We start from the raw sequence: 13225 nt of genomic DNA, 5'->3' as shown, positions 1-13225 counted from the left end.
TTTTATTAACCCCTTAACTGCCGAGTAAAATTAACGTGATTCACTCCCCAGTGCCACCGTTTTTCGCTCAAGTGCACTTTCTTACACGGTGTTTTGAGTGGGAAAAATGATGCACGCTTTGCAATTTAAAAACAGTTTAATTTTACAAGAAAAAGGAAAGAAAGAAAATACAAAATTTAAATTAAATAATAAAAATACAATATAAAAGATGTTAAAACTTAGCTGTTGTATGATAAATCCTGAAACATGGTTGGACACATAAACCAACATCACATTCATCGCACTGATAGCGGGATTCACGAAGAATTTTTTTTCGTGAACAAACAGCACATTTTGGCGATGCATTTTTCTTTGAAGACATTGATGGAAAGAATAAAAAGCACCAAATACATACGGGAAACAAAAGTGAAAAAAGAATAAACCCGACCTTACTCAAATAAATACACACAAGCGATTAATACGATATCACTTTTACATAACATCCTTTTCCCCCTCCTCCGAAATTAGCAATACATTCGCAAAGCAAACACTTTCAAGGCCAATTTACTGCATTCTGAAGAAGGGGGTGTAGTTCTATTTATAGCAGCGCAATGCAAACCATCGTACTTCGGGAAAGCGTATATATACGCCCGTGGTAGTTAAGGGGTTTTCAATATCTTTTTATAAAATTGCCTGTGTATAAACATTACATTGGCTAGTTCTTTATAATATCCCAATTGATGTGTTATTGATTAAAAAAATGAGGACTTAAATGCTAACTCATTTTTTCGCTTTGATTCATTTTATGCATAGCTTTTTACATTATTTGTTATAATTACTTGTATGGAGCTAGTATATTATGCAAATTGTATAACTTTCTGTTGAAATTGTAAACTTAAGAAAATGTATAAAACATTTTTTTAAAAAAATTTTATTTCACTAGGTTCATCCTGAAGGCAAATTTGTTGTTGATATTGATAAAAATATTGATATTAATGATGTTACACCTAACAGCAGAGTTGCTCTAAGAAACGACAGTTACACTTTGCATAAAATTCTCCCAAACAAGGTAAAGTGACTTCCGTAAATTATTATTCTTAATAAGATGTCTAAATATTATACAGGATCTCAGTGCAATATCTGCTATTCTATTAGATTCAGTGTGAAAATTATTTTTGTGTATTTGTATTATTTTTAATAATTATTACAGTGTATCATACTGTTATGTTTAAAAGAATTGTATATTTTATATGGAAATTCCACAACAAAGCTGCTTTGAATCATGAAAGATTTGAACCGAATGTATTAAAACAGTTGCAATCAATTTAGTGCTATTGAAAACATAGCGTATTTTTGCTCTGAATTAATTTTATGCAGCAATTTTCTTGTCTATATGCCCCCACTAGTTATAAACTATAGTAATAGATTTAAAATAGCGTTATAAATAGTGTTCAGACCAATATAGAGACACTGCGATGATTGCCGCCATATGTTCTACAAATGTAACTGAAATCAAATGCATCGAGTACTAAATTTTCACATTGAAACATGTATGTTTTGAATTTACAAAATAATAAGGAAAGATATTTTTTTTGCATTGAATTCCATGAATTTAAGAAAATTTGTTATACTAATTATATTATTCTATGTGTGGTATGGAATTCAAATGGAGAAATAATTTTAAATTTAAATGTTGTAATTTCAACTTTACAAGCTGTATTGTGCTTTGCATTCATGTACTGGCATAATTGTTCATCAATAAAATATTTTTTATTCTATTAGAATTGACTTAATTTAAAATGTTATATTTTTAGATAATTGATTTTTAATATATTTTGTTAGTTCTATGTTGAATCTATTTACTAACATTATTTTAGCTTTTTTTCCATTTAATTTTTGTAAATATTAATCTTTAATGAACCCAATTAGTTATAGTGTGTTATAGATGACAATTAATAATTTTTGATGTGTACCATAACATAAATTTTGTAACGTTAATGTATTTCTTATTATTATTAATCAGAACTGTAAGCTGTACACATTTTTGTTTTTTGTAAAATAAACTGAATTTTTAAGAAAAAAATAAACAATGTAAGTTTTAAAATTTTCTCTTAAATGCATATTAATTCATTACAATGCATATAAAAAAATGTTTGAATAATTTTTCTTTTCTTTTTGAATTTAACTCGAATTATCAGGAAAGTGAGTTATCTGGAGAGTGACCACTCTGAAATAACCTATTTACCAGGATTGGTGAATAAGAACAAGCCGTCTAGTAATAAAAGTATTTTAAATTGGGAGGAGGGTTGTTATGCTCTAATAAAATGAAACATATCAGCACTTTTTTTTTTTAAATAAGCTAATTATTTTACTTCAATAGCTTGTATGCTGTGCTCGAAAGCTTATAACATATCCCTCTGAATGCAGATCATGTGTTTATTTTAATTTGAAATACAATAGCTTTAATATTTTTTTAGGTGGATCCTTTGGTTAGTTTAATGATGGTTGAAAAAGTTCCTGACTCTACATATGAAATGGTTGGAGGTCTGGATAAACAAATAAAAGAAATTAAAGAGGTCATTGAGCTTCCCGTCAAACATCCAGAGCTTTTTGAAGCCCTTGGAATTGCTCAACCTAAAGTAGGTTTGGCTCACTATGTTGTGTATTAGTAAATTTTTTAATTAGTAAGATGATGTGTAATTTGTTAGTTACATTTTAATTGTTTTTTTTTCGCTGAAGTATTTAAAATTAAAACATTTTAAATGTTGATCTTTCATAACCCTTGACCTTTATTAAGTAAAGCTATGTGTTATAGTAAATAACCTTACCTTAAAAATTTATTTTGTATATTATAAAAAAATCTTTGTATATACTTTGCGAAAGAATTAATGTTTTTTTTTACAATTGAAATTTTATTGTTATAAAAATAATTATTAGAGTCGTAAGGTGGATAAATAGTGTGTTTAATTTCATGTTTCCAGGGTGTGTTGTTATATGGACCTCCTGGTACAGGAAAAACATTGCTTGCCAGGGCTGTTGCTCACCATACAGACTNGATTTGGCTACTCACCCTGATATACTTTGCGAAAGAATTAATGTTTTTTTATAATTGAAAATATATTGTAATAAAAATAATTATTAGAGTCATAAGGTGGATAAATAGTGTGTTTAATTTCATGTTTCCAGGGTGTGTTGTTATATGGACCTCCTGGTACAGGAAAAACATTGCTTGCCAGGGCTGTTGCTCACCATACAGACTGCACATTTATTAGAGTTTCTGGATCTGAGTTAGTACAAAAGTTCATTGGTGAAGGGTCAAGAATGGTCAGAGAACTTTTCGTTATGGCAAGGTAAGTTTATACTAAAAATAAGTTTTTATGTTGAGTTTATGTACTTTTACACATTGTTTAATGGTTTTCTTTTGATATCAATATCTTCTATTACTTAATTATGTTGTAAAAAAAAAAGTTCCTGGTTAAAAACTCACGAAATTTAACTTAGTTAAACACCGAAAAAGGTTTAAAAAATTATATTTAAAATATATGTCACTGCTTGTGATATGTATGTTGCTATTTATAATAGTCGAAAGCCGTTAATGTGCACATTACCTAGCTAATCTTCAAATTAACTGATTTGTTCTGTTAAATTAATTTAAATATCAAAAAATAAATAAACGAAATGTCATGTTAATTTCTTTGACTATAGTAATATTTTAAACTATTGGATTCTTGGTGTTATAGTTTTTAGAGTGATTGATTCTACAAACTTATTTAATGATTGTAATGGAGATAGTTTTATATATCAAAAATAAATAACATGATATATCAAAAATAAATAACATTATGTTAATTTAAGTACACAGAAGCATCACTGTTATTCCAGTAAAGAATTAATTTTTTTTCGATGAGTTCTTAATGGGTAATGTGCAGATTATCTAACTAGTTAGATGACCTAAAAATTGGAGTAATTAAAAAAAATTTTTGGCACTATAAAGTATTACCCTAGTTCAGTAATTCCCAAAGTGGTCTATATAGACCCCCAGGGGTCGACGACAACCTGCAAGGGGTCCATGTTAAGTGGGGGAAAAAATTTGGAGTCCATGAAATGAAAATGGGGGTCAACGATAGTTGATCTCATATAAGCAGATCGTGACTTTTAATTTTGGCATTTCATGAATGGAATAATCAACATACACTGATGGTACCAATTTACTTACATTATACTACCTTATAATATAATAATATAAAGACATATCTATCTACATTCTACATAATTTATAGAAGTAGCTATGAAGTAAAAATTTTATTAAAATGTAAGTTATTAGGATTATTTTTTGATATATGAAAGTGAATTATTATAAACTAGCAGTTGCCTGCAGCTCCGCCCACATACGTTTTTATTTTCTCTGCTTGTAAGGTTTTATTTTTTAACAAAATTGTATTTTTCAGCGGTAAATTGTAGCCTAGCCTGTCTCAACTCTGTAGCTAGCTAGACCTCCAATTTTATCTGCGCAGAAGATCACAGAGATTTGTTGCTCAGTTTTTACGTGAAAACGTAATAAACTGACCAACAATTCACTACTCTACTATGGTTTTGTATACAAGCTTATTTCCACAATTATAATATTAGTAGCGGAGTACGGGTTTTATAGTGTACTATTTTATTTCATTTACATATTAATTAAATTAAATTAGTTTGAATTTAATTAATAAATGTATAAAATTAACATGTTTTTTTCTTAAGTTTTTCACACTACACTACACTTCACTGCAGTTAGAAATTTAAATCTTTCACAGTGAATAGCGCTATACCAGCTGTCAAAAATACATTTGAAGTTGATGAATTTACAAAAAATCAATATCAAAACCGAAAAACATGGCAAGGGGTCTAGAAGACAAAAAAGTTCAGGAACCACTGCCCTATTTGATCTGTGAATTAGTTAAATAATCTTTCGACTGATTTCTGCTCCTTGGTAGTAACATATATTTGTTTTTGCTGTTAATCATAGTAAAATGTTTTATTATGTAAATAACATAACCGTGCATTGATACATATGCTGCATCTTTATGTTAAATATTATTGTAATTTATTATGATGTTTTTCTTTAACATTTTGTCTCGTTTTTAGAGAGCATGCACCATCTATTATTTTTATGGATGAAATTGATTCAATAGGATCATCAAGAATTGACGCTGGTTCTGGTGGGGACAGTGAAGTTCAGAGAACAATGCTTGAACTTTTAAACCAGCTAGATGGATTCGAAGCAACTAAAAATATTAAAGTTAGTTTTCTTTTCTAATATTACCTGAATGTTTTTTATTTGATGTTTTAGTGTTTGAAAAGTGCGAGAAAATAAAATGACTCTCTTAAATCCTTTAGAACTACTTTCATGAGACTATTGTTTCTTTAACTGAGATTTTGAAATACGTTTAATGCAGGATCTATTTATACAACTTATAAGCCTTGATTGCTACCATCAAGGTTATGGCTCTGGTATGACCAAAAATGTAATAAATATTGACTGAAGACGAGTCAACAAAAACGGCTTGACTCTGGATAATTAAAAATCCTAAGTTTAAAAAAATTTATTTGAAGTATGAAAACTATGTAACCAAACATTATTAATTAATTGAAGAATTTAAAAAAATATTTAACTCTTTATTTCAGAATTTCCACTCAAAGAAAACTTATATTTGCCTGGAAATTTGATTTTGGCAGGAGAAAAAAAATGTGTCTAAATAACTTTTTTTCTTTTTAAAATCCCAAAACATCCTTTAATATCTCTAGAAAAGATCAATTTTGAACTGGCCGTTTGCCTGTGGGGTTCAAACTAATATTAGTTGCATTTATTTCTGATGAAAAATTAGTTAAGTAAATATTAGAATATGTAAAAAAGGAAGAAAAAAATTTATTTCAATTTTCTACGAATTAGTTTTATTGATTTAAAATTTTTTTTTTTAAAAATATGCCCAATAACTTTAAAAAAATTATATTTAAAAAAAGGAAAATATGGCATTTTGAGAAATTAGTGTGTTTGAAAGAATATTACCTAGAATTGTATTGATATTTTCTTGGGAAACCTGGAAAAATTATGGGAATTTTTTTTCTTCTGAAATTGAGTCGTAATCCTGTTTAAATATTTTTAAAAGCATTTCATTTATGAATCATTTTTCTTTTCTTTAAAATTATATTTTTTTCTGTGTTTTATTTCTATTTTTAACTTATTTTATGGGTTCCCATGCCTTCCAAGTCTCCTGTTTTTTAACGAAAACTCCTGTATTTTACCACTATCTCCTGTTTTCCCATATATTCTCAAATTTCTCCGTATTTAGTGAAATTTAAAAAGAAATCTTCCCTTATTTCTCAACAGATAGTGCTATAGCAAGCACTGCAGTCTATTGAGTGTTAATAGTTTAAGTAATTATAAATAATGGTTTAAAAAAATACTTTTTAGATTAAGATACCTATACATATTTTTTACTTTGTCAAATGGCTTATATTATTTCCAATTTTGAAATTCTCTTTTTGGCTTACATGATTATATATGATGTATCAAAACTTTACTCGTAGTCTAAAAAGTATCACTAGCAAAATCTCCGTTATTTTATTTCTCCAATGTTGGCAGGTATGGGTTCCATGTATTTGCAGCTTATGCACTGTAAATAAAACTTATTATTTATTCTTAAATTTCTTTGTTAATCTCTTTTCTTTATTCTTTCGTCTCTTTTTTGTGTATTTAATATATAATCATTAATGCCGGAATTGTATGCCTATTTTAAAAGTAGATGCTCTATAACTCATTTAATATTGCAGGTTATCATGGCCACAAATAGGATTGATATACTTGATCCTGCTCTTCTTAGACCAGGACGTATCGACAGAAAAATTGAATTTCCTCCTCCGAATGAAGAGGTAACTTCTTTTGATAATCTACAGGGAAAATGTGTTACTTCTGTCAGTTATAAAAACAATATTTAAAATTAAATATTAGAATTATAACAGTTATCTTGCTGAAAAATTAAACTTCTCCAAGAATATTACCTGCAAGTGCTTAAACACATCTTGATTTTAAAAAGGTTTTCTTCTGTTTATAATTATAATACCTATTAAAAATTTAAAAGCACTTTAAAAATTAATTATGTGTTTTAAATTTTTTTATAAATCTTTTCTGAGGGTGACTAATTTAAGAGGATGATCAAATTTAATTAAATTTTGTAACGATGCATTTCTTCTGTTAATAGTTTTTAAATTAAACCATTTGTTTTTATGCAAACCTAGTTTTCAGAATGTTTTTAAATTTGATATGCATGCAATACAAATTTTTTACCCACTAAGCAGTTTGTAAAGAAATTTTACATATAGAATAAAAAGAAAAAATATGCTAACTGCTTTAATGATTATGAATTTATTATCTGGCATGTGATTCTGTCGCTGATTCGCAAATTTCCACGAATCTCAAGACCGTTGATTAAAGGAGTTCCGCTAATCAATAACTTATATTCTGACAAAATTTTCTTGGCAGCTAATCTATAATTTAAATTTCGTTGCGTATGCAACTTCTTATTAACGAGATATTTATTACGCCCTAAAAGCATCGTCTCTTTTTTTCTTCCCAAGTTCTTATTTACGCACATTAGCTCCTTTTATTTATTTACTTATTTTTTAAGCAGAATTGATTGAGAGAAACACAACTACGCATAAATTTTGTAAAACTGATAGTGGAAAAAAAATTCTTAAAAAATATACAGCTGAGTTTTGATTATTTTTCAATTACGACTAAACTTATTTCTATATATTCTATATAAAAAAAAAACATTAATTAATGATTTTTAGAAAAATTTTATTAGTCTGCCAACGGCTATTGTTTTGTCTGAATATTCAGCTAAATCACTATTTAGTACATCCCTAGTAGCAAATTCTGATTTCTAACGGATGAATTATATGGTTAATGGAAATTTCAAACCAACGCACGTTTCAAATCAATTTCACTTTAACACGCTCGATACCATTAATAAATCCGAGTTTTGATAGTTTTGCAGTTAATGCAATTGATTTTCTCGTGGTTTTTAAACTTCCAATATTATACCACTCAAAATTTGAATCGCACATTTGAGTAGTCACTTTTTTATGTGTTCGATACCATCGAAAATACATGTGATTCAATATTTCATCAACTACAATTTTTTTTTTTTTTTTAAAATCCCCATATTTTTTTATCCATTGTTATGACAGGCAAAATTCAATTTGTGCATTTATTAGTTACTTTTTGACGCAACAATATAACTTTTTCGATTGACTTTTTCACAGTTATTGCTACTGATTATTATATGTTTTTCTTAAACCCGATATTTTCACTCAATATTATTAAGAAACAGGAAATTCGAATCACATTCTTCAGTAATTACTTTTTGACATGCTCGATTCGGGCTAAATCCATGCGACGTTTAGACATACATATATATATATTTTAGTATATTTAGTATTCATTATATACACGTTGAGAAAAAAAATTCAGATAATTTATTTTATCTGCAATCACTTATCTGTTTTATTTTTGTTCTTGAGTTATATAATTCATGTAATCTTTAATATTTTTCAGGCTCGATTGGACATCTTGAAGATTCACTCTCGAAAGATGAATTTGACCAGGGGCATTAATCTCCGTAAAATAGCTGAAATGATGCCAGGAGCATCTGGGGCAGAAGTTAAAGGTGTTTGTACAGAAGCTGGAATGTATGCTCTTAGAGAAAGAAGGGTGCATGTTACACAGGAAGACTTTGAAATGGCAGTTGCTAAGGTACTTAGTTTTTATTATTCATTTGAATTGAATGTAATAGTGCAGATTAGTCTGTGTGTGTACTAATACTGTGTACAATTAAATGTAATTTATTGTTAGAAGACTACCTTAATGGTGACAAATGGCAACAATTAGATTTTCTTTGGCCATAACACCATAAATTAAATTTCTGTCCGAAAAGTTGTCTACAAGATTTTAACCTGACATTTTCAATTCCTATTAGGTATATGGTGTTAGGTAGGGTATATTTTTCCCTTTACACAATATAATATATGAAATATCAAGAGATTTGTAATTCAGATTAAAAACCTCTTAGAAAATAACCAAAATTTACTAAAAATCTAACTAAAAAAGTTCTAAACCAGGAATAATAAGTCTTAATTTTTTACTTTAACTCTTCTTACATGATTACTAATTTTGCCATTTCTGCTGGTACAACAATTTTAAATTAGAAAAAGCTTTTATTTATTGTAAGTTTTGACTGATATTATTAAAATGTAATGACAATTTTGATTTATTAGTATGAGTTTTTAAAATTTTTTCAAAGTTTGTAGTGGTTAATAATAAACGGTCTCTCATGTATTCTACAAAATGTTAGTGGTTATTTAAACCTAAGAGTTTGTTTTATATATGATTTGATATGTGGATGAACTATGACATATAACATACTCAGGTAGTATATAAGACTGATAATGATTTTATGTTCATATTGATACTTATGATTTTTAATTTTCAAGTCTTCAAGATTTTTTTAGTACTCTTTCTTCACCAATATTCTCATTTTCTTATCTGATGTCTTGCTGCTTGTTGCAAATATTAATAATAGTTGACTTGACAGTTGTGTTTCTAATTTAGTTTCTCATTTATACATTTTGAGTAGTTAGTGTTACATAAAAAATTATGTCCTGATTTAATCTTTTCTGTTATAAAAAAGTATTTTTTAAGAAATGAAATGTTTTTTTATTACTATCTTACTTCGTTTTAGTTTTTCTTGAATATTCATGTTGCAATATATTATTCCTTTGTGAAAGTGTTCAATTAATAAGAACTAATTACTGAACAAATAAGATCCAATTATTAAATTAGATATAAACTAATGACATCAGAAAATATTGGAAAAAAATTCATACTATTTTTCGTTATTTATAGATATTGATAAGTTTAATAAGCTATAAAAGCTGTTGCATTTGAATAGAAATAAACTAGATGGGTATAACATCGCTATTATAATTGACATCAGGCAATTTATTTATTTTAAAAAAAATCTACATCTTAAGATTATACATAAAATACTCTATAAAATATACCGTTTAAAAATTATACTAAATAAAAATAATTTTGCTGTTAATCATTGAGCTATTTTAATAATCAATTGATTCAAACCAATGATTATTTTTTTTTTTAAATGTGCTTTTGAGTGGAATTAATAACTTAATAATTGTATTTAAACTATTAATTGAAAATACTAGTATTTAAGCTTAAATAATTGTGGTGGAAACAATTATATCTATAACCAAACTTTTCCCTACAGTGGATTACAAAATTGACAAAAACTGTCATTAACTCTGTATTTTTTCTTTCTTTATGTATATATCTTTATGAATTATATTGACTTTACAAGAAAGTAATTTTAGTTTCTTTAGAGTGAAATAAATCACAATTTTTTTGACACAAAAAAATAAGTTTAATCAGTCAAATATCTTCCATTCTGTGTGGTGATCTTTTGCTATCTTTCTGTTAACTTCATGATCTTGCACTCATAGAATTTTTGGTCCTTACTTATCAGAAACAATTCTTTTACGATTTATGATCCTTAAAAGATTCCTTTACCATTTATGATCCCCTATATAGCCCCTTGCATCGTCTTATAAGCATTTATTTTAAAATTTACTAGACTTTTTAAAAGGAAAAAAATTTGCATTGTAACAATGACCTCAAATTGCATTCGGTCTAGTTTTTTGCTGATTAGGGCCAAAAGTTCTATGGGCATAGAATCATGAAGTTACCAGAAAGATAGTAAAAGGTAATCAAACAGAATAAGAGATATCTGATTTGTTAAAGTTTATTTTTTGTTTAGAAAAAATTAAATTTTGTTTGACCCTGAAAAATCTAAAATATTTTCCAACCAAATAATTAGGAATTTTATGTTTGAAATTACTGAAGTTAAAGTGGTATTTACTTTTAATAAAATATTATTCAATCATTTAGTGATTGATTTCACTAAGTGAATATATACATGAAAAAAAAGTTTCAGGCAATTGAATATAGAATATCATGAAATATTTCGTGTAGTAATAAGAAATTTTTATTAAATTATTATTTTAAAACATTTTATTTGGTCTCTAAATTTTTAGTTAAAAAATTTGAAAATGTAAATAGTTTACCAAAATTAGTAAATACAAAAATGCTGTAATTATGATTTTAGACTAAAAATGATAAGTAATCAGCTACATTTATATTCTATATTTTATTCAGCAGAACAAAGGATTAAATTTAAATAAAATCATTTGGTATTTATCATCATGTAATTCAATGTTGCAAACTACTACCCTGTGCCATTTTATTTTTTTTTATTTGAGGAAATTTCATTTTGCTTTTCTATAAAGAGTAAAACAGTCTTATCCAGTAACCTTCATATGTAATCATTGATATTTTTTTGATTCAAAGGCCATTAGCTTTTCAAAAGTGCGTCAAAGAACCAAATATTTTATCAAAAATTAAAGATTAGCCAATTGAGAGAGTTAAGAGTTTTGTCTTTCTTTTGAGCATGGCGAAAAGATTAATACATAAAATCTTTTTGAAATTTTCACCATCAACTAAAGTTCTATGTTCAAAGTATGTGTTCCTCATGTAACAAAGGAAAGATATTTGCCTAACCTTCAGTAATTTTGTTGACGAATTGTTTTGAAGTATTTATTATTAAATGTAGCCTTCTGCAAATAGCCAGTTGAATAGGAATTAAAATTGTTATAGAAGTTGAAATAGTTTTTTTTTTTTTGAAAGTTTTACAGTTAATGTCAAATTTCACTTGTAGAAATTTACACAAATGAGAATCAAGTCACTCATCTATCATTAAAAAAAAAGTCTGTTTAAAAATTTAGCAAAGTAGACTCAATATTTCTGTAAGATAATCTCAACATTTTCGTTTATATATTTTTTCTTTGTTTCAGGTCATGCAAAAGGATGCTGAGAAAAATATGTCCATCAAAAAGCTGTGGAAATAAATATTTGCATTGTGTACTGTATTTTCTGTTACTTAAAAGCTCATCATTAAACGAAACTACAAATATTGTGCAGTTCATGAACAGTTCACTTGTGTATGACAGTATCATTGCTGCTATGTTGTATTTATTTTAGTGATAACAATGTACTTTTTTGCTTCATTGTATATTAGTGGTTAGTTAAAACTAAGTTACTTTTTCCATACATTGTTTTCTAATACTTGGGAATGAATGAACTCTTAAAAATATGTTTAATAAAGTAATTCTATATTTCTTTTAGTTTTGTTGCTCATTATTCAGATGTGTTAATATGAGGCATTTATATCATAACTGATTTGATTCACAAAACGAATTTTAAAAATCATGAAGAAAAAAAACATTTCACTTTAACATTAAAGAACTTGCTTTGCAGGAGTGTTTTCATCTCCAAGTTTCAAATACATATGGATTGTGTTTTCAATACAAATGTAGAAAAAACAAATCTAGAGTTCCTTACCTTCATCACTTCCGGTTAGACAGCTGCTTACTAAATGCGAAGCGAGCTTTTCAAACAGATAGTTTTGATTTCATTAAAGGAGATAAATAATATAATTTCTGATCTTAAATCTGCTGCATTTCCTAAGATATTGATTCTGGTTAGTTTGAAGTGAAAATTTGTTTTAGTTATTTATAGATGTATTGTGAAAAAAGGCAACATGGTTGCTTTAGAAAGAACTCGCTTTTTTATTTCTATTTGTCCATATTACAAACAATGCACCATGCATATGTTAATGATAGTATTTTTAAGTTGCTTACAACAGTAAGACAAAACTTATTTTGCAAATTATGATTTGAGTTTCAACATAGTCATCCGTGTTCCCATAACAAATTATACCTCGGGGGTATTGGATTGGAGATTGATCGTTCTCTGGTTCAGGTCAAAATTCGATCTGTAAACAAATGTGCAAGGCTCGTACAGACTCCTTATACTCCTTGGAAATAAAAAGGTCTCCAAGGAGTACTAGGAACTACTTAGATTTCCAAATTAGTCCTTTGAAATTCCTTAGATTATTGTGTTGCATAGATGAACTTACTAAGTACGCTGATTAATTTGCTGTCCAAGCAATGGAATGAAATGATGACTTAGTTGTCAAAATCTAATAGTTTAAGAAAAAAAAATTGAATTGGAAGAGTTAGAAGAAAAAAATAACAGCAAATAATTTTACATGTTACAAGCAAACTTAATTAA

The 13225-nt window shown here is 27.2% G+C and overlaps 1 protein-coding gene across 2 annotated transcripts in view; it reads left to right on the top strand.

Moving 5' to 3' along the window:
• Positions 1–12276, top strand: part of LOC107436316 (26S proteasome regulatory subunit 8) — a 19225-nt gene extending 6949 nt beyond the window's left edge. For both annotated transcript variants that reach the window (XM_043047022.2, XM_043047025.2), the window contains exons 5-11: positions 923–1048; positions 2457–2618; positions 3166–3329; positions 5107–5260; positions 6793–6891; positions 8579–8776; positions 11947–12276. In XM_043047022.2, coding sequence (XP_042902956.1) covers positions 923–1048; positions 2457–2618; positions 3166–3329; positions 5107–5260; positions 6793–6891; positions 8579–8776; positions 11947–12000 — 957 coding nt within the window. In that variant the 3' untranslated portion in view covers positions 12001–12276. The remainder of the gene's footprint in view (positions 1–922; positions 1049–2456; positions 2619–3165; positions 3330–5106; positions 5261–6792; positions 6892–8578; positions 8777–11946) is intronic.
• The last annotated feature ends 949 nt before the right edge of the window (positions 12277–13225 follow it).

The sequence above is a fragment of the Parasteatoda tepidariorum genome, chromosome 8 (assembly GCF_043381705.1).
Source record: "Parasteatoda tepidariorum isolate YZ-2023 chromosome 8, CAS_Ptep_4.0, whole genome shotgun sequence".
In the NCBI taxonomy this organism is placed as follows: Eukaryota; Metazoa; Arthropoda; class Arachnida; order Araneae; family Theridiidae; genus Parasteatoda; species Parasteatoda tepidariorum.
This window is presented reverse-complemented; position numbering and strand designations above follow the sequence as displayed.